This window comes from Struthio camelus, chromosome 2 (genome assembly GCF_040807025.1).
Source record: "Struthio camelus isolate bStrCam1 chromosome 2, bStrCam1.hap1, whole genome shotgun sequence".
NCBI lineage: Eukaryota > Metazoa > Chordata > Aves > Struthioniformes > Struthionidae > Struthio > Struthio camelus.
Genome location: NC_090943.1, coordinates 143,244,148 through 143,267,414, shown reverse-complemented (window position 1 = coordinate 143,267,414; position 23,267 = coordinate 143,244,148). Strand labels below are relative to the sequence as shown.

At 37.3% G+C, this 23,267-nt stretch overlaps 1 protein-coding gene across 2 annotated transcripts in view; it reads right to left on the bottom strand.

Moving 5' to 3' along the window:
- The window catches only part of ANGPT1 (angiopoietin 1), a 169,393-nt gene that overhangs the window by 26,558 nt on the left and 119,568 nt on the right, over positions 1-23,267 (bottom strand). For both annotated transcript variants that reach the window (XM_009683048.2, XM_068932813.1), the window contains exon 7: positions 13,347-13,513. In XM_009683048.2, the coding sequence (XP_009681343.1) occupies positions 13,347-13,513 (167 nt within the window). The remainder of the gene's footprint in view (positions 1-13,346; positions 13,514-23,267) is intronic.

The following is a 23,267-nucleotide window of genomic DNA, read 5'->3' as shown; positions in this document are numbered from 1 at the left end:
GCGTGTATTTGGCTCAAGTGTGGTAAGCTGTTCCTGCACTGATTGAAAATTGAAAATACATCAGCCTCTATTATCTGATGAAACAATCTGCTCTTCTACTGAAGATTGGATTCTCGGTGGCACCAGGCACTCATTTGTCTTTTTTTTCTAGTTAGGCTTTCAATGTTATTGAGTACCTCCTTCTTCCATGATAATACAGAAGGTTTGTTTTAACATGGTAGGCCAACCAGATAGAAAAAGTACGTAGCATCAGATAACACAATACTTCTGCACTCTGAAGTCTAAAGGCATTGAACCTATGTGTAGGTTATCTGTAGTAGCTCTTTAGGCATGGTGTGTATGCCTCTGCTTTGTGCTCTAATTCAGCAACTGCGTTGCTTCTGTGGAATAGACAGTGAATAATATCATTTTTTACTACCATTAACTTAGAGAGAGATACAGCAAGCTCAAGTATATTACCATTTCACAGAAACAACAGCAGCCTCTTTGAGACTGATGCTCTTTGAGATTGATGGAAATACCACCAATTCTGGGAACAGCTGGGATGATCCTTTTCCCAGATTCTCTCCAAGCCTCATTGGTACACTTGGCTTGTTGACTTATAAAAGAGTTGAACTCATAGAAAATACCACACTTTGCTTATTGTCCTGAAAATATAGTGAATCAGTGCAGCAAGTGTTCTCAGAATCAGGCTCCAGATACAGTTGCCAGTAGAGCTGTTAATGATAAAAGGAAAAAGGCTGGAGTAGGTTAGCTAGGCAGTGGGTAACAGACTTCAGAGACTTTAACCACTAACATACTAGATTAAATAAGGGTCACTCTAAGAATTCCTACACGGCTTTTTGCAGGCAGATGAAAGCTTGCTCTATTGGGTCTCTAAGCAGACATGAGCTCATTCTGCCCACACTCCATCCTGGCTGGAAGCTGTACTGTCACAATACACATGACACTGAGCCTACTCACAGGCAGGATATATTAGCTTGGGCTCGGTGCCACATCAACAGGTCTACCCAGCCTCTGTTTAGCTCAGAGTGTTGGCAGAGAAAGCCAGCACCTATGTGGGCACAGACAGTGCACATGTCTTTATCAGAAACTGCACAGAGGGGACCTCCAGCCCCTATCTTTCTTTGCCTCTGCATGCTGGAGAATTTAAGTTGGGACATTCAGATAATGATGAAAAATGAAGGCAATTCAAAAAACTTTCCAAACAACATTATTTTTTTATCTGGAGATTCTGTCACTGATGCTAAGTGAATTCTTCATGATCTTGTCAACACTTAGTGATCAAGGTTCCTCTTATGGAAAGCTTGGTCACCCATAGGAAGGATAGCTTACCTAAGAGAAATCACAGATGCGTCTCACTCTTTGTATCCAAATTTCAACCTTCCCTGCCTGACGTTTGGAAGTGTCATTTTCACCAGGTTTGATCTAGGTTATGACAAGAATCATGTCCAGGTTAAACATTTTGAGCTGGACCAGCATTTATTTCCTGAAAATGTGCTCCATATCCAAAAACTCACAGGTAATAGTAAGGAGAATGATACAATCAAGAAATCTGCATTAAAGACACTTCTAGCTATTCAAATACAGAGATGTTTTGAGTTCTTGAATTTGATTGAGATATTTTTCTAAATATGCATTTTACTTCTGAATTAATCTCTCACAGTCATATAACATTTATGGCCTTAGCTCTAAGATTCGTTATGTTCAATGTCTTATAAGATTAAATTTTCAATGCATCAGTGATTAGCAAACAGTAACGGAAGTTTAAATGTTCACACTGTGATACCATACTCATCTGTAACCTTTAACATGTCCTTGCACATACCTATTACACTTTGTATACAATTTTTCACTATGCTAATCTACATTAACTGGGGCGTTCTGATGATCAGTGTAAGCTGCAGGGGGTTTCAATATTTAAGGCATTATATAAGAGCTAGGTGAATTCTAAAGAGTGGAAAAGTAACAATGAGAATTCTCAATGGCTGTTACAGAAAACCATTGTAACATTTAAAATTCGTTATTATGTTATTTAGTTTATAATAGAAATAGGGCCAAATAGCAAACAGCACTTATGTACCTATAATAGCTAGATTGAATTTAAATGCCATCTAATCATGGAATTTTCTAGATATCCTATACACCACAGTTTTGGTATAAAAAATTCCTGCTGGGCTGCAAATATGCAGAAGTGTCTCAGTTTCACAAGTTTCTTTTATTCAGGAACTGTTTCATGTCAAAGACCAGCTGAGACAAAGAAATTAGATGTTCTCTGTTTCTACAGTGCACTAATTTCTACGCTAATATAAACGTCACTAGGTTTAAGCTCTTTGTAAAATGATTTGACAGAAGAAAATTAAAGAAATGCATAGCTCTTGTTGGTGTTATTACTGGGGAAAGTGGGAGCTCTTACCCTGAGGATAGCAGAGTCCATCCACACCGGGATTTTATAAACCTTGCTAAAGTATTTCTTTGACATTGTCTTATTACAAACATGTGGAGGTGGCATAAAGCAACAGAGGTTTAAATGAGCAACATTCTGCAAAAACAGCAATGTAGGTTACTCATTATCAAGATAAAATTAACAAGATGACAGCAGTTGTTTTACATGGGAGAAGAGAAGATAACGGACATTACCTTAGAAAAGCCCTCGCGACTTTCTGCTACATACTCCTGTTTCAGTTCATGCACAGCTGCCATATGCCTGTCTCCAAAAGCCGGGGGAAAGACAGTGAAATTCCCCCTGCTAACAAGTTAGTGCACTCTCAAGTTTGCATAACATGTAACATGCATTACAGGGTTCTCAAGGATTTGTGTGCCTGTGCAGAAGCCTTCAGCAGAGATTTCACTATACTATTCAGTGGTGGTGTCACTATCCTGTTCCCACTTTGCATGAAATTGTTCTCACACACAATTTTACTGAAACAGTTTATGCTGAGGTCCTCACCAGGTAGGTAGAAGTAGAGCTGCCCGTTGTTGTTACTCACTACTTTTCATACAACAGCTTACTGATCTGAGTGGTTACCCATCATGTAGGAGATGTGGTTTTATCTGCTCGGGCAGAGAAGGGTTTAAAACCACAAAGCTTCCCCCACAGCCGTGCCATAACTAACAGCATGTGTCCTACTGAAATTGTGCCACTATGCAAAAAAGTCTTTCCAGACTCATTGAGCCCCAGAGTGCATACAGTAGTGTAAGTCTAGAGACTACAGCACAGTTATTAGCATAGCCTTCAGTGTTCAGGGACAGTCCTCACTGCTTCGCAGTATGTTTGTATCATTTAATCAAAGGCTCTTTAATTCAAAACGCAGATATAATCCATGAAGCAGGGCACAAAATTGGCGAATTCTCTCTCCCTCCTCCTTGACAAGCCATAATCTAACCCTGTGTCTTCTCGTCCACTGAACCAATAATTCTTTCCTGTGTGCTATCAGAGCTTCACCAGGATGAGAAGAAACTGTTCCTTTGCAGCATAGACGGCTGCATCCTCTGGAGAAGTAATAATTGTGGTCTGGATCCCCTCCGGCAAATGAAAGTGTTAATGGGGTCTTTCATTTCTTTCCTAAGAAGAGAGGACATTGTCTCCTATCTTCAGTCTGAGGGCTGTGAACTGTCAATGGATATAAATGGATGTCTCACTATTTTCAGAATTTCCTAGCGGTTAACTCTACGCAGCTCTCTGCTCTGCATGTTGCCTGATCTGGCTTCCAGTCTAAGGAGCTTATCACCCCCTAGGCATGCACAGAGAATGAAGTGTCCCAGTCAGAGTCCTGCACTCTGTTCCTAAGGCCCAGGAGCTTAAATGTTAGCACTGCAACTCTTTATCTCACCTACCTGTAAGAAACCATGTCTGATTTGTGAATATGTACTTAAATTCACTAAATCCAAGATAATGTTTAAGTCTAGTAAATTGTTAAGAAACAGGGTTTTTTCTTGCCTCAAGTAATCAGTAGTTTGAATTGATGTGTTTATTTTATTGTAGATAAGCTTTTGGGGAAAATAAGATACTTTTGTTCTTACTCATATATTTTCCTTTTCTTAAAAATTAATCTAGGAGCCTGGAGGAGGAGATAATGACATGCCCACTGTGTCTCATAGAGATAGCTCTGGTGAAATATATTGGAAAACAAGCTTCTCTCCAGCTCTGTGTTTGAAGTACCCTGAAATACTGACAGAAAGAAAATTTTCTAAAAACATAAAAGAACAATTAAACTTAATTTTTGGAAGATTCTTACCAATAGGCTACCAAAAACCCTGGGAAGGTGAATTCTGCAGGTACACAAAAATGAATATATGGAGAAGAACTTTTCAATTTTGCTTGAAAAAGAAATATGTTAGCCTAGAGAAAGTAATTGAAAATTAACCAGTTGTGGTAAAATTGGGAAAGAGAAAAACAAGACTGAAGAGAGTAACTGTTTAGATGTGGCTTGAAGGATCTAATAAAGAAAACAGATTAAGTCATATCTTCCTTACAGTGATGGATAAGTAAATATGCAGAAATGGTTAGATCACTATTGTATTAAATATATTCTGAGTAACTCATATTGCCTCCAATATGAGGAGTTTTGTTTCAGTAAAGCAAGACTGCTGTACAACCAACAGTATATACCTTGCAAAGCAACTCTGGTACTTTCCTGATGTCTCAAGAAAAGAATTTCCCAGAGTTTATGGGACACCTCTGCTGGTTGTCCCGTATACTACATGTTGCTGCACTAAGAAGTTCTGTTGTGATTTGTGACCAAAGAAAAGCATGAAAAGAAATGTTGGGGAGGAGAGGAGGATAATAATACCTTTTAATAGATTCTGTCTGTTAAATTCTCATATTCCAAGGCTGACATTACATATATGGATTGACATTTTGCTTTCCTGGAAGATGGAGGTTTTCATATAGACTGAAAATATAAAGGCAATATTTTGATTGATTGATATGGAAAGGTGAGGAGACTTGGGCTCTTCAAAGTATAAGACTTTAATTTAGTATATAAGTTCTATACTTTTTATCAACAGGGCATAAGGACTAATAGAAGTATTCATTTGACATGGCATTGTTTAAGGTTAAATAATACTAAAGAGGAAAACTGCATATGTCTAACACTTTAAGAAGAAATAATGTATCTTCTGTGCATAAAAGTATTTTTCACGTGATATCTATAATGCACCACATTACTTAATACAATTCCAAATTAAAATTTTAGATCTTCTCTCTTTTAAAGATAATTAAGCTATAAACTAGAGAAAAGTAATCATCAATGTCTTTTTGTCATCGGAGTGACGCATGGTTTAGTGGACTAGGTTAGTACAAGACCTCATTGGTAGTTCATAACAATTTATATGTCTTGGAAAATCAATTACTCTACTTTATATGGACAGAAATATTTGATATCAAACATCTGTTAATAATATTAGGATCTGAGTCATAGCTTCATGGCTACAGCCTATCCTATTTCTTCACTCAGACATGGCAGACAGTCACTAGGTTTTTTAGAGTTGCCTGTTATGCAAAGATGCACCACCATGAAGGATCTATTTTGCTAAAGTGACTCAGTTTACTTGCTTCTTCAAAGGACTACATTTGACAAATCCTTTGATGCCAGCAGTTGCCCCTGCCCCCTGCCCCACTTCTCACCCGAAAAGTGACACATGGTGGAGGGGGAAGGGCTTCCCTACTCCCTAATCCTGTGTCCTACTGAGCAGTTTCCCCATCCCTTCAGGAGGCGTCATCCCTGTTATCCCTCTTTCATCCTTTCCCAACCTTCTCTCTCACTATTCACTTCCCCTTCATTACTCAGTCAGTCCTTTAGAGTATTCAGTAAATACACATTCTCATTACATTCTTCCTTAATACAGAGAAAGAAAACATGTCTCTATTTATCCTCTTGCTTTCGCATAGTTAGGGCAATTATATAGTGAACTACATATAAGCTTTATAAAGTTAGAGGTGGGAAATGGTCAGCTGTGGATGGATTACGTATACAAGGATTTATGTGGATTAAGTTAAACTTTAGTATTCATACACTCAAGCATATTTGCATCAACTTTCAGTTAGTCAAAGAAAATGCTATATTTCATTTCTGCTTACACTTGGAGATAGTGCATGGACTGACAGTGAGCTTTAGCCACTGATATAATACAGCATGTTGGCTTGGTTAACCATTAACCAGAAAGACCACTAGTTAATGGGCATCAGATTGAATCACTGCACTTCCAAGGTTTAGACTTCATGGAATATTGTTGGACTCACAGTGTTCTTAAATAGAACAAACTTATTTCAGTCAGATACATACACAGAGACATTAAATCTTTGTTCCATATTATCTATTTTATACCACTGTTTGGTGAAAAAATAATAAATATATTTTCAAAGTATGGAATGTATGCATTGAACAGACATCATTCTGTTTGTTAACAGGATTTTGCATGGATATTTCCTCTGAAGTAAACTTGCAAACTGAATTTCAACCTTCCAAAGAAAAGTGTATTACTGTGGGTTCGAATTCGTGCATCATGTATATTTTTTGAGTTATTCCGTAGTTCTCATATTTGTAAAGAAGATTACCAGGGTCTGGACACAGGACTGGGTCTCAGGGGATCTATGTTTACTTCCTTGCCTTGCTACAGATTTCATATGTGTCCTCCAACGCACTTTTTCTTTCCCATCTGAGAATGGGGCCTTTGAAGGCTCTGATACAAATAACAACACAGAAGAAGCTGAACAGACAGCTCAGAAAGACTTTCAAGTCAAATTGGTTCCCTGTTTTACTAAAATTGCTAAGTGACACAAGAAAAACATATGTTGCTTATGGCAAATGCCTCACTGAAAAGCAATAATAGCAAGAAGCATATGAGTATTTAAAATGAAATTTTAGTACATGGAGGAGAGTGACAATGGCCTGTTTTTGTCCTGTTTGTAAGACAGCAACAGTCTGTAGAAAATATTTTTAAATTAAAAATATGTAAAGCCAGAGGTGCCCATAAAAATCGCACTCTCGAATGATAACACTTGCTTTCACCTATTACGGCATTTTCACTGGCTGAATTTAAAATATGGTGCAAAAATATTATTTTCTCCACTTTACAGAAAGAAAAGTGAGAAATTTTTGTAATAAATTCAAGCATTAGTTCAACAATGGTGATTAAATAAATCAGTAGGCTCCACCTTAAACAAAATCAAAGATTAACATTACATCAAGGCCTCTGGCTCCAGCCTACCTATCTAGGTTGCCTAAGAAAACAGACAAATATTATACTATTGCCGGAAATAAATATACAAACTCTTAAGCAAACAAGAGATGCAAAATCCAACACTCTACTCAGTCCACTAAAAACGTCCCACTACCAGCTCCCATGAAGTCTAAGAACTGTTAGTTTATATTAACAATTGATCTATTTTGCCAAAGCAAAGCCTAGGGAGAGACAGTATTTTGGAGAGCGAGGAACTGTGCTACCTAGGTTTTTATAAATCACAAGACCATGTTAGTGTCTAATTCGGATCACTGCAACGGCTCATCATCCTCTTGGCAGCAAATTCAGTTAACTTTTTGCCACTGAGGACCTGTACAATCTGATATTTTATTATCTTCTTGTCACTTGCTCATTCTGCTAATACCGTTAGCAAACATTCTGTTCCATTTTCTCATGAGATTTCCTAATTTCTTTCACATGCAGGTTCCTATATAAATACTGTTCTCCTTACTTTTAAGTATCAAAGGTCAGCCTTCACCCTAAGTCCGTGACTTGCTCGCAGAAGTTAGGGTGCTATCTATTTGTCCATCCTCAGTTTTCAGCTATACCTACAGCAATCCCAAAGTCCTGCCCATCTAAGCACAGCCTAATCATTTCATTGTATTCCTGCACAGATTGCACGAGGCGTAGTGAGTCATCGCATGGAAAGTTTTTCTAAATACAAGAATGGCTAAACACAGGAATAGGTTATCATAGGGAAGTGAGGGTATTTTCAATCTCTGTAAGAGTTCTGAGGCACAAGTAGCTCTGGCAATTTAAAATTTTACTTCTACCATTCTCCACCCTATGCCTTGCTGGGAGTGCTGCTCCTGTATCATGCACAGCAAAAACAGATGTGTGTGCAGGCTGAAGTTGCTGCTGCTTAACATCCAGCATCAGCATAAATCTACTTTCGTTAGACAGGATGCTGGATTACGAATTGCAATGCCTGAAATGCCAACACATGGTTACTTTTTGTAGTTATTTCTGGAGGGTCGAAGGACACAGTTCAGAGTGCTATTGTGTGTCATAACTGCACAGCTCCTGAGAACAGCATAGCAAGCAGTATCAACAGCATATCAAGAATGGGTTAGGAAGAGTTAGGAAAAGAGGATAGCCTATGTGGCTTCTGGAAGTCTCTTCCATTCTAAACTTTTATAACTCTATTATAATACTTCAATTATGAAACACTGCACTAAATGCAGGCTTATTAAGATCTAACTGCTCTTACTCTGTGGACATTCGCCACAGTGCAAGACTTCCAAGGGGACTGGCAGAGGTAGCTTTCATGCTATTTACAGATAGATCTATCTTTAATCATTTTGTGTAGATAAGAAGTGAATTGATGTATGAAAGGAAATTAATCACTTAGGAACTTTAAGGTTATTGAAGCTTTCATGTAAGGTGCAACACTGATTATTCTGTGTCCTTTATCATTTATTATCATATATTTGCTGCTTCATTTTTCACGTTCTCATCTCAACTTTCTTCCTTGGGGTCATCTGGGATAAATAGATTTTATTTTGCATTCCCAGAAACCCTTTTGGAGCTGTCTCATTTTGAAAGAGAGACAAGAATATTTTTAACATACATATGTTTGGCATTACCCTTTTTAATCATGGATTCTTTAGGCTAATAAAAAGTAGTAAAGAGAATACAAACAGCCCAGAGAAAAAACAGAACCCTTCTGAAATCACCAATTGGGAGTTATCCAGAGTGAATCGAACTTTGTATAATGTTGAGACTGGATTTTGGAAAAACAGCATGAAAATGACTTTCCATATTTTCTCAGACACATTTTATCACTTTGCAATATTTGTATTCCTTTTTAAATTTACTATATTCAAATGTTAGACCTGGAACCTTAATTTTTTTTTAGTATCCTCAAAATATACAAGGTACTGTCATAATATAAATGAAAGATGTTCCACTTCTATAGCTTTTCCTTCCATTTCATTGCACTTTCTCTATTTTAGCTCTCCTTGATCTACTGCCTAGACCTGCTTGGAAGCTTGTGTCTTTACTGGTTATTATTTCTACAAGTTCTTAGTGAACTTGTATTATTTGAAACTAACACAGAGTACAGCCAGCCTATGGTCACTTGCTTTTGCAAACAGTGATGAAGAGGCAGCTTTTAACGGGGGTCAGTAGCAGGAATTCCGAACGGCTTCCAAAATAAGAGAGCATCTAATTTGTTTGGCAGAATGTTTTCACATAAAGAGTAACCGAAGTTTTGAAAAGGTATGCTGCTCCGTGCTTGATCTGTTGAGAGAAAACACGGCAAACGCCTGAACACTGCGGAGGAAAGGAACTGTGCGCGAGGTTGAGAACCGTGCTTTTCAGCTTTAGAGGCATCATTTAAATTCAGAACGACACGATCCTCAGATAAAGAGAAAACAGCATTGTGTGAAGAGTGGCCAGCTGTTTAGGGCTCAGTAATCAGGCTTTTATTTGGCCTGCCTTCTGGAGTTGTTTCTATCACAGATAGTGAGGCTGGCAAGCAAAATAAAGAGCTTTTACATGAGAAGATGCATTCTTGTAGTAACTTTTCAAAGAGTTCAGCGTAATTTTTGTTTGTAAAATGTCTGTGGATATATATCTGTAGGGACTAGGCACTAGTGCATTTGTCAAGCATGAGTAACAATTTAGATTTGCATGTGGCTTACACTTCATTATTTCTAGAGCTGTCAGCCTCTTACTCGTTTGTTTTCGTTAAATATGCAGACATGTTTCAGGAAAAATGAATGAGAAATTCATTTGAAACCCTAAGGATCAACAGAGAGGGACAGAGCCTCTTCACCTCTTTATGTTTCCCTCTGTTTATTCCAGAATAATGGCAATAGAGTTAATTCCCTGTTTCCTGGACAGAGAAAATTCAGTTGTACCTGAGGGAGGCCACACGGACCACTTGAGCCGAGCACATTCTGATCTTTAATTGGATTATGGAGTAAGAGAGGAACCAAAATTTCAATCTTTCCTTATTCTCTAAGCAAATCCCTGCTGACATTTGTGGAAATGTGGCTTGAATACGGACAGCAGAATTCAGCCCTGTTACCTATTTTTTTTACTTTTTGAGGCCTGAACGCCATTTCTGTTCAAATTTCTACACTTTTCAAATATATCCCTGCTGTTTTTCTTGTTCAGCAAGAAGAATGTTCATGGATCAGTTTTCACAACTCTTTCCATGTTCAGAAAATATGGTTTATACTGCCAAAAGATCTCCCTTTCTTCTGATGAAAGAAGGTTTACTTTCCTTTCCCAAATATTTCCCTGTTCCTATAGATTTTCTGGAGACCTAAACTCATTTACGATGATTTTCCAGGGCTTCGTCACTGTCCATCAGCATATTAAACCTATCTATTTAAGACACCTTCAAGTGCCTGTTTCATCAGCCAAGGGCAAAAATTTGATGCCAAGTCCCTTAAAGGCCCTTTCTTTGAGATGAAGTTTATTACAGATGACAAAAGACATATCAAAATACGATAGAGAGGTTACATCTTGATCTAGGGCTTGTTCTTTGGCCTTGAAAGTAAGTCCATTACAGTATGCCTAGACCTTCTTTCCCAACAAAATAACATGGACTTGTTCGTAGTCTGTATTGGGAAAAGTCCTGGATCCCTGTGGTACCCCCTAGTCGTGTTCAGGAATATGCTGGCAAAGTACTAGCTAGATCAGGTTAAAACCACGTCATGAAAAAGGCAAGTAATTAAATATATAGGCAACTGCATGTCATTTCTTAAGCCCATGTCCTTGTTCTGGTAACTAGTGAGCATCAGAGGCAGTATCAGGTCATAATCCCCAACACAGGCTCTCAATAGTAGGACACATTAGCCTTAAAAACAACATAGCCTTTCCCCAAAACTGTTTGCATCTTCCTTTACTCCATGCACTTGACACAGACTTATGGTTGACAGAAATCTCTTAGGCATTTCTAGGTTGCTCTGCTATGTTATCAGAAATATAGCAAGCTAAAACAAAATAAGAAATTCTATCACTGTTTTGCCATGAATGAACCCAGATGAGTCCTGAAAAGAAGAAATTCTTCTTTATAAGCTTTAATATAAGTTAAGTTTTCACCTTTCTTTCTAACCCCTCAACGGTACTTGCTGCCTCCATTTAGTCCAGAAAAAACGTGAGCAATAATGACATTACTTTTGTTAGCAAATTTAGCTGCTGTAACTCACTCTCAGAATACTCCTGGCACCTTCTATGCTCCTTGCCTTGTTTCCTCACCTCAAAAGAATTTGTTCTACCCTTTTCTCATGCTTTTGAACATTTTTGTCTTCTTTTTCTAGTGTCGTTTGTAAAGCCCCACATAATGATCCACTTTTACACTTGTTTTTTTATGATTGATATAAAAATTTCAAGCCTCTCCTTGGAGAAATTCTCTTTATTTGCTTGTTTTTACTCCTAGTCTAAGGGCTCCTCAGAATGGGTTCTCCTGAATCACGGGAAATCACATGTCATCGGCAGGACCGTGCATGACAGTGACAACTGACTACAGCGGGCTGTGCACCTTCATTGCTGCCAGAGTTCTTCAGAGGATCTCAGACACTGAGAAGAGCACCCTTGGAGTTCATAGTGGGCCACACTGTACACATTCACCCATAAACGTCCACATCTAGACTTCCTTTACAGTCAATGGAGAGAACAGGAAGTTGATGGAATATGTCTCATTCTGAAGGACCCAAAAATATCTAAAATAAGCCAGACGAATCATATCCTTGCCATTCCTGTTTCTCACCACTGATTATAAGATCCAAGGTGATTAGATCAGCTGTAATTCTGCTTAAATAGTTTTTAAGCAGCTGCCTGTGATGCACCTCTAACTGAACTACTTTTCTTAGATACTTCACTTGAATTGTGCTGAGGCTCAGACCTGCAGTTCACATGCAACACTTCTACTGGACATGATACAAACACTGATCTGAGTATTTTTATTTCTACTCCCTCAGAAAGAAATCTAACATGGCCCAATACAGTTTCTTTTCAGAGCATCAGAGACTACATTACATAGTCTTCATGACAACCCTGAGTCTTGAATTGCAGAACTCTAATTACAGAGCTGACCTTTCTGATGATGTCCTTCGACTACGTAGGAGCTCAATTCATACAGGTAACCTCTAAATGTAGCATCTACTCTTCTATACCACGCAGTAATGTCCTCTGACAAATCCAAGAGGTCAAGGGCAATGTTTTGTATTCCACTTGGATATAGTCCTGTCAGCAGAAAGAGCAAATTGCTCTCACTTCCGTTTCTCTAGGGGGTCTGTGAGGCCAGCATTTCTAGGTGCCAAGTTGCTAGGCTTTAAAAATCTGAACATCAACCTTGTTTCACACGCTACTACTTGAAAGTTTGGTTTTATAGTATATTTGTTTCCATCCTAATCTTTTACCAGCTAGATGTGCTGCAACAAATAATTTAGGATATTTCTTTCATGTCATTTTCTTTCTCCAAGGTTGTACTGTCTGTTCAAAGGAAATAATGATTTAGAAAAGGAAGAAAAAAAATTATACCATTTAGGTCATCCAGATCACCTTTTCCGCCAAGATTTTTTTAAAGTTAGCAGGTTTTAAGGTTTCTATATATTTTTTTCCTTTCTTTACTTTAAAAATATCTAGGAAAAAAGGATAATAAGAAAAATTTTTAACTTCCTATGCCTTTTTCAAGCTATAATAATTGGCATTTTGGTGATGATGAATCAAGGCTGTCCAGTGATGGTCATTTTGTCATGCATTTTGTTTCTTCACAATAAGATCCAGCATTCTGTCCATCAGAATAAATGTTCCAAGTCTTAATGAGAAATACATTTTTGTTTCCTACTCAAGCAGTTTTGAGTTCAGATGTACTGATACGTACTTACATGTACTAACAGTTATTATAAATTTTGAACAGGTCTACGAGGCAGTAAAATCAATAGATCATCCCTTCTTCTCAGATGTGTTAGTTTCATTCTAACCTTTCATCGCGGAGAAATTAGTTTTCTATTTTATTTTAACCCTCTTTATTCACTTTAGATAAAAATCAGTATCATATTATTATCCTTTCTCATATTTAACAAGCAAACAAAGAACAATATTTACTACTCAGTATAACCAAAAGAATTTGAGTAGATTCTTACCTGTAATTCTGCTTTTCATTTCCTATGTGAAATCTGTCATACAGTGAATATGCCCGGTTTCCTTCCCAGTCCATTAATTCAATTCTCAGAGAATATTGTCTCTGACTTGTTATTGCAAAGATAAATTCATTCCCCAGCCAATGTTCACCTGATGGGCTACCAAAACCCTAGAAAAAAGTTGACAAAATAACTAGTTGTAATTACTGTAATTGGTAGAATATTTATACAATAATAAAACAATCATTACATTTTACCTACATATTCCTATAGCTAGTCACTTAGCTTTCTGTGCCTTAGTTTAGCTATCTCTAAAATGAATCTATTAATACCTACCATGTCGAATTGTTGTGCAGTTCAGCTGATATTTGTAAGGGTAGTTGAGGCTGTAAATTGAAAATCACTGTCCAATTGTATTTATAGTATGATGCTGTATTTGTACAACCTTTAATGGCAATACTGGACATAGTCATCTACCATAAAATATTTCATATGAAGCTAAATGTATTTAGCACTGAGACTGAACATAATTCTGCCATAAACTATAAAAGGTTATAAAAGGATTAAATTAATCTAGATTATACACTGAATTCCAGTTAACTGCAGACTATGGTTCTTGCTTTAATATCTAACAGGGAATAGATCATTTCCTCTCCTGTTGAGTATCTGCCACAACTGAAAGAGGTTTTTGGTTTAAAATCCTCTTCTAATAAGACCTGCTGGACAGGACACTGTCTGTGAGTGATCCTCAGTTGTAATACTCATTTACCTTATTCATGGTCCACTAAGGCCCATAGTTTGGCTACTACAAAGCTCATCTTTTTCTCACCCTGCTGAAGTGGGGATAAGGTACCTGTATATATGTCATATTACTTTGGAACGTTTAACTTAAGGAGTAAGGAATACTGCTATAGACTATCCAAAGAAGAGGAGAGACTATTGTAATATTACCTTCTAAGAATGAAAAATAAACAATAGTTTAAAGTTTAAGGTAACTAACTCTCTCACATTTTGTATATTCAGATAATCTTATTTCCAAACTACATCATTTTCAAATACAGAAGAATAATAATAAAAGTAAAATTAGTTTTCCAAAAGCATTCCTAGACCTGTATTTTTCTGTAACTTCTAATTTTTAATGTTGTTCAGGTTTTAGTGAATATTTTACTATATTAAATTTAAAACTTTTTACAACGTAATAAATTTGTTGTACATTTAAACGTCTTTTCATTATAAACTATCAGTTCATATCTGAGAACTTAGTTTCATTATTTTCCAATTAAACAACAAAACTTATTTAGACCTGTAATCTTTACTTCAACTTTTGAAGAGATATTTCAATATGATTCTTTCATGCTTATCCATACTTCTTGAGCTTAGAAAAATGGAAAGTGAAAATCTGTGGATTTGCTTATAGTGATGTGCCAGGAGCGTTTCTAAAAGACCCTTATGAAGATTTCCTGAACAAACTGAATCAAGGATTGTATGATTTTCTTGCCTTTGATAAAAATTCACCCCTAAAAACTAAGTTATGACGGCCAGATATTAGCAAGGAGCAACAGAAAGGAATAATACAGCAGTTCTCTTTTTGGAATAGGCTAGATTGCATCCAACATCAAATATTTTCTTTACTTATTAATCATAGGAAGTTGCTATCCCTTTCGCAGTACTCACTACAGCATTTAACAGATCTAATTTCCTCTTTGTTTCAAGTGGTGAATTAAACTATATGATCTGCTATTGACTGATTCAGCATAATTTTCAGGAATAATGTGAACATCTGTCTCAAAGCAGGAAATATGAAGAGACTTTCTTGGTACTAGAAGTTATTAATATGTGTTTGTGAGAGTTTTTACTACAACATTGGCCAGAGCGCCGTGTCATCTGTACGGTGTTTCAGTCGCTCCTCCTAATGTGAGATGGAAAGACTGAAAAGCCCTTTCAGCCCTTTCTCTCCTTCATTTTCTATTGCACTGCCTTGTCGCAGCCCTGACCAGGCTGGGCAGGCGGGGATGAAATCCTGGCTCCCCAGAGGTGCCCGTGCAGCGTCACTCAGCCGCAGCATGGCTAAGACTTCATTCAGGCAATGCATAGATATCCCACCTACAAACTGCTGAAAAAACTTAATTTGAAGGTTGTAGAAACTTAAAAGTTTACAGGTGGAGCTTAAAATATTTAAAGGAGGCATTGACTGCTGTTCCCAAAGGGGAACACAGGGTAATCACCTGTTAGCAGTAGAAAGCACTTTAACCAAGAGCCATGTGCTTATAACGTTAGCTGATCTGAGCAGGCATTAGGATGTGCCAGGCTCAGCTCTGCTCAGTACACTGGTTTATCTTTCAAGCAAACATGTCTGCCTTTTGGCTCAGAAAGCATCAAATGGTACCTGTGGAGAAAGTGTTTAGTCTGCAAGAAGTGCAATTCGGTAGTCTGTGGTAAGTCTCACAGAAGACTGGAATTGAAATATAGGATACTATTGTTTGGCTTTTCTCTTCCTCCGTGTTATTTCATCACGGCCTGCTTCTCAAGTGGGTAATTTCCCACATAACTCCTTGCAAATATTGGTTGTATCTAATACTGGTGCTATCTTGCCATGCCTACATTAACCTGCCAGCGTGATCTCCTCCTCCCCAAGACTTCCTCTGACAAAGCTTTTATCTCTCTCACCTTCAGTTTTCTCATGCATGTTTGGCCTCATATGTATTTGACTTAAAGGCTTGCTCCTCACCTCAGCAGTTATGTCCCTGCCTACAGCTGACATATCCTCCTGAGGTTTTCACAGTTTTCTGTCTATCTGCCCCTTTGTTGCTTTTTTCCTCCTTCTTTTGGCTCTCACATGCAGATGAGCAGCACAGTCAGTCGCTTCGGCTCAAGGCACTTGGGAAGTGCTGCACCGGAACAGCCAGAGGTTTGCCTTTGACGTCCTCTGTCACCAGTGGCCACGGCCACGTGTCTCAGAGGAAGGTGAAGCATACCCTGCAGTGACCATCCAACAGTCAGTGTCTATCCCTAAAATCAGAAGTCAGAGGTCTATTCATCATTGGAGAATAGGTGTTTATGGGCCAGCCAAAATATGCTGCTTTGCTATCTGTATGGTTTCTTGCTCACAGAAGATCTACTATTATTCTCATCAGGTCTGGCTCTTTAAAAGATTTCCAGGAAATTCCTTCTCCCATTTTCCCAGGGCTGGCAAGCAAAGCGGACTCCCCTTTGAACTGTAGTTCTATTGAATTATATTTGTTTTATCTTATTTAGATTACATCCTATTCAAGATGCAGTACATGTAGCTTTTTTAACATTACGTGTTCCCGTATGTATTCTATATAAACTGCAGACACCATATATAATTATTCTGAAACGATAATCATTTTTCTTCTTCATGTTCACACCTCCTTCTCCTTTTTCACACGTGCTATTATGCTCGGATGGAAATCTGTCACTAAGTGGTTTGCTCTCCTGACCGGAGGAAATGAAGTTTCAATGAAAAGGAAGAGAAGGAATACAAAAAGGAAGAATATAGAAAAAGTTATGAGGAAAACTACCACATTAGTTTTGAAAAACTGAATAATTTTAGAAAGAGCTACAGCATTACTGAAACTCAGATTAAAAATGGCTAGATTAAGAATGATCCACATGTCGTTTGTACTTCTGAATCTCACTGGAGTCATGTTTTTGTTTTATTGAAGAATGAAATTCTTGAAACTAATTTTCATTTTCAGTGCAATCACTTTTTCATTAGTATATGTTATATAATCTTTTGAGGTTGTATGGCTTAGCCTGATTTTAAAAAAATTGTTTTTATGTTTGTATGTTTTTCAGTGGCAACTTATTTTCAATCAAAGTCTTTGCTGTTATGAAACAAAACCAAGGCATTAAATAGAATATAAAAAGTACCTTCTGAAGCAAGGAATGTTTACAAGGGGAACTAGAGTGTTTTGTTAAACAGCTAATAAGGCTGGAAAAACAAACAAGCTTTCAGGCTTTCCGAGCTTTCTTAGATCTAAACCAGACAGGAGCAGTACAGTTCTGTTAAGTATAGGGTTGGGAACAATTGCTCAAAGTATAATTTCATTAAGCCAAACTCATTTGTTTCTAAACTTACTTATTTAGTTTGCAGTTTACTGCCTCTGTTTCAGACCTGAATAAATACTTATACGCTTGTTGTTTTTCCCAGATACTTCGGTTGACTTAATAACTGTACAGCTTTCCTTATGTACATTTTACTTAGAGTGTTCCCATTGTAAGAGCACTACTACTTTGACGACATATGTAAGTTTTCATGTGCGGAGGAGAATGACATATTTTTATCACAAAGGACTGAAAAATGTGAATCAACTTTGCGTCGGGCTCTTTTAATTGGCCTTCCAGATCTTGAGGCTTCAGAGTACATTTCAGATTTTTATCTTCAAACACAAAATCATTATTTTTTTCAGCTAGAAAAATTAAGGAAGCCAGCTTGGTCAGTTTTGTGCCCACTTGTCTGCTATTTTCATGCAATACTTTTTAAACAGTTTTGGCAACGGGATAGGTGTATCCCAAACATTGAGGTCACAAAGGTCTCAGGAGCATTAGTGCCTGGGAAGAGCTGCCCCTGAGAGAGAGGCTGAAGCAGAAGCTCATCATTGGCCTATCAGCACACACCCACCAGCCAGCCAAGTGCAGATGCTCAGCACATACTGCCTCTCACGGCCTTTGGACGTCTGAGACAGATTTGAGGGACATAAAGGGGGAACTGAAATTATCGCCACAGAGGATTTTAGAGAATAATAGGGATTTAGGGAGATTATTAGCAATAATCTGGCAAGAATAGCATATTAGCAAGAATGGGATTTTGTACAGGGGTATGGGACAAAACTCCGCAGAACAGCAGACCTCATTAATTGCACTGTTCATGAAGCAACTCAGTAACTGTTTAAAGAAATGGAAGCGTTTCACTTAACTGCACAGTTATGTCTATACCACTCTAACTATGAGGGGTTGATCCCAGGTGGTTAGATGCCTGCAGCCTCACCTAAGACCATGCTTGTCCTCTTCTACGGACAAGACTTTTGGGCTTGGGAATGCCGAAGGGCATACTGGTGAATCTCAGGAGTTAAAATTAGGAGTCACCTATTCCAAACCCATAGTTGTCCTCAAATATGCTTGTTTTCCATATTGTCTCTGTCAACATACTCATCTTTTTCGGTATTTATATTCCTACAACAAACACATCTAGAATTGTTCATGTTAAAATGTTTTGTACTTAAACTCAAGGAAGTACATAAGGTAATCCAAGTCATCTTCAACTATTCGTCTACTAACAAAAGAAAAATCTGTATTTCATGAATAGATGAATTTATAGTTAGCTATTTTTAAGTCCCTCTGAAGTCCAGCGGGTTGTAAGCAGCATTCCAAATTCAGATTTTAAATGACTAAAGAGACACTATTTTATCACTAGCTTTTTACATTTCATTCATTATACGTGTTCCCAAGTAGAGGGATTAATGCCTTAAACTTCTGCATTTCATTCCAAAAAAATCATTTTGCTTTTCCCTTGAAATTTGCATAATGTTTTAGGATGAGTGGCAAATCAGAGGCTTTCAATTCCTAAGGGAGTGGTTTTCAGAAAGGTCGCATAAGGTCAGAAGTTTCCAAAAATGTGATCTGAAATATATTAGTTCAGAAGACTTAAAAGTGTGGGCCAGTTAGTAAAGCACTTACTAATTATGCTTCATCAAGGAATAATTACATGATACTTTGTACTAGGTTTAGAATTGTTATTAGATTGCTGTACACAGGATAATATGATTGATTTTCAGAGAATAGAAATGACACAATATAAAAACATATTGCTAGTTTTAATCCTATTTACGTACTAGGATAGAGCAAAGGATTTTTCTGATTCTTTATGCCTATTTCTATACAATAAATTCTGTAAATTCTGACATGGTCCCCAATCATGTTAAAAAAAACAATAATACTAATTTTCTGTTGTTCTAAACACATTAAAGCACTTAGAACCAGGAATCATAGATAATTGTATCATATTTTATACGCTTTACATGAATTAACATCCACGCTCTACATCACTTAATTTCCAAATGTAAGGTAATTAACAGTCAAAAATTCTAACATAGTCATGAGTAGAAAGAAACTGAATTCAATACTAGTTTTAAAAATGACCTGAAGAATCTACAAAGTTGATACTTATTCAAAAATAATAAGTATGGTGCAAAAGAGTTTTATTAGCTTTGGCAAAATCTGTGAGGGTATTCTACTTGAATCATGTTACTCCAAGTTCATTAAACAATTATCTCTCTTACTTTATTTATTTTGTCTGATAATGTTCGTAGGAAGCTTTGACTTTTTATAGACAAAACAAAATTGAATCCAGACACAGTCAGTATATCCTATGGGTTCATCTCCTGTCAGACTATTCACTGAAGAAAGTAGATAATAACTCAATGTTTTACAGCAGCAGTGTCTTCTCAGAAGCCATAAAGAATAATCAGCTCCTTTTGCCTTAGCTGAGAATGTGGCATGGACTTTGTTTAAGAAGATAATTTCTAACAAAGGTCAAGTATACGTCTCCATTTCCACCACATCGGATTAATCATTATATTTTTATTTACAACACAGTTGTGGCCTATAGACATGACTTTAATTTTCTTCAAAGAATAAGAGTGTTAGGTAATTTTAAAATAAAGAATGTAGTAAAATACTACTAAATATTTGGATTTATTTCTATGAAATATCAGCAAATACCTGGTGGAAAGTTTTATAAATATGTTTATGTGGAAGCCAGAGGTATCTTCTCCAAAGACAAAAAGAAAATTGAAGTTACTGTTGATCTCATACAGAAGTGCAATACAGGACTGTACTTGTTATTCCAAGTTTGAAAAGTGTGTCTTGAAATCTTCTTGATCTCCTGCAGCAATTCAGATTGCTGTTCTTCTCTCTAATCCAAATATGTTTGTAGACATACAGAAACTGGGTTCACTTATTCTTTTTCCCTTCCCAAATATACGCAGAGTCGACGGCAACATACTTTCTGATAAGGAAGAATCACAGCAATGGACTCCAAGTTTGGGGCACAAATCTTACACAAGTACTACTTCCACCAAGGCAAGAGGTCCCTAACAGCTCAGTGTCTTACAGTCATCCATATGCAACAGGAGGAGCCAATGCCTCTTCCATGGCGCACCTGGATTTAATTCTAACTTCCTCATAATTTAATTAAAAACAACAGAGAACTTCCAATAAAGGTATGTTAGGCTGAGAACTTCTCTCCGAGACTGTCTTCTTCATTCTAATACAAATAGATCCTGGGAACACAGAAATCCTTAGTAAGTGCATCCAAGGCAGAATGAATATGTTTTAAGGAAAAAAAAAATTACATTTTTTCATTCTAAGAAATAAAAATTAGGAGTTTAAGAGAATTGTCTATTTTTTTCTTTAGAAATAAATAAGTTTTACTGCATAGAGCTAAAAATTCTAAATTAAAAAAAAAATCAGAAGTACTTCTGTTTTACTTTAGGCCAAAAAAAAAAAAGAGGTAGGACTTCTCTCTTATCTCTGTCACAAAAGACACAGATTCATCCAAAATAGCAGAGATGTTCATGACTATAAACATATGTGTTATAGAAAAGACCAACATTCAAGTCATCTACATGTGAATTTGAGCAGGGACTTGAATCTGAGTCCCCCCATCTGAACGCCCCAGGAATCCGACTTGCAGGTTGCTCTTCTTTCTCTTCTCAGGGCCCTACTGGAACACGAAATAATCGAATGAGAAGACAAATGCCAGAGTCAATAGTTATAGCACTAATTTGACACATGAGATCCAAACTGGCAAACTGCTCCAATGAGTCCCACATGGAAAAGATTAGACAGGAGACGCTCATCCCTGAGAAGCCAGAGGTGTCGTGATGGATGTGGGAAGACAGCAGAGCCTCTGAGGGCCTCCCCTATAGCTCTACTGAAGGTTCAAATCACTAATTAAAAAAAAAGTCAAAATCTCACCTGGCTCTTGTAAAATAGCATTTCCATCTGCTGATTAGAATGCTTCTACAATACACGTTAGTCTTACCCATGGTGCTCTACTAAAGGTTTTTAGCATAATTAAGCTGAATGTGATGTCATTAAATACAATTTATTAAAAGTCTGCCATCTCAGGAATGTCTTATCTCACATAGCTTTTGGTAGGCCAAAATAGTCTTACTAACACATACATTAATGTGTTGGTTAAATTGAAGCACTAAAGGCAGGATAGACAAATGAACATGTAGTTATATGTCAATACGACTCTTGAAGCTTCTGTTATCCAGTAAGATCTACATAGGGAAGACTATAACACAATAATATAAAACAATTAATACAAAATTGTGTTCCAGCACAAGATTGTTTTTAGTTTTATATCCAGAAATACTCCAAAAAGTAAAGATGATTTCCTGTGCAGTACCATATCCTTTGTGACTACATTAGAGAGATCTAAAGCCTTCTGAAACAAACATTGTTTCTTCCTTACTCCTCTAGATCATGCTATAGAAATGCACACTATGGCCTAAGCCTTGATTAGGACCAGAATAGTATCATGAGCATGTTTTCATAAAACTGAATACAGTCTCTCACTACTTTGATATCATGTCTGTCTCCACTCGACTTTCCGGATTTTGTTCTCGGTAGAAGTAAAGAACATGCTATCTCTTTCTTAATGCTGATGGAAGTGACAATTATGTAAGTAATTGCTTCAGTCAGAAATCAGTTTTTAATAAAGTGGCATGGCATGTGATTCTTTATCAAAGAGGGGTGGGTCTCCATGAAAGGCATTACTCAGAAAGTATCTTAAAACACATTCCAGTCACTGAAAAACATTTCCTTATATCCAAGCTACTTAGGAAATGTTTGAAAGAAGCAAATTACGTCTGTCTTCTATTCGAGTCACCTGAAGTAAACGACTTTTTTAGATGTGACTAGCTGATTAACTCATGAATCTGAAATATACTATCATGAGAAATGTACGCGTGCATACACATTACAAAAACATTCAAGTCTGAAGTGCACTTTTTCAATCCCATTATACTCAAAACTCACTTTCATAAGTTTATCCATTTAACATAATAATTCAAAAAAGAAAAAAAATTGTCTTTTTTGTTTGGAGTACAGAAGCCTTCTCTCTTTTCCAAGGACATGAATTCCCTAATTCCTTCCTTTTTCCCAGTTCTCCACCCTGTCACCAAATCGTTCATTTGCAGGATGGACCATGATGATGTTCCAGCGCACTTTATATAATTCTTCTCTCTGCTGGCAAGAAATGAATGCAAAGCTGGAACTATGGGGTATGCCTGCAGCAAGACAGATGTGGCACAGCGTCCTGAAATCTTTTCTCCTTCCCTTTGTTAATCCCAAACCACCCTCAAAACACTTCCCCATGTACTTCAAAACAACAATCCTCTCCCTTCAGTAACACTCTTCTGCAACCTTTCATCCATCCAGCCTGTTCCACTAAGCCACAGAGGGAAGGAGAAGCTGTACTGAAGAGGGCTCTGAGCAGCTTCTGCTGCTCTGCAAATCTGAAGCACAGATTTGCAGAAAGTAACACAGAAAAATCTATATGCTAACACCTAAACTTTCTCATCTCCCAGAACACAGTAGCCTCATGCAGACTGCCATCTGGGAATGGTCTAATACCTTATCTGCTTGTATATTATTTGGGGAACTCTAGCTGAGTCAGACCAAAGCTGCACTAAAAAAATTAATGATGTCTTTAATCTTACATCACAACACAGTGCTCATGTCTGGGCCATGTCCCTGTTCAGGGTCTTCATATAGATATGGCCTAAGAGTTGAAAAAGAAGGAGCTGGGTACAACATGAGCTCTTACTCATGCCCTAACTTCTGGATCGCTTCTATGCAAAAGAGGGAAACACAGAAGCTCTTGTTAGC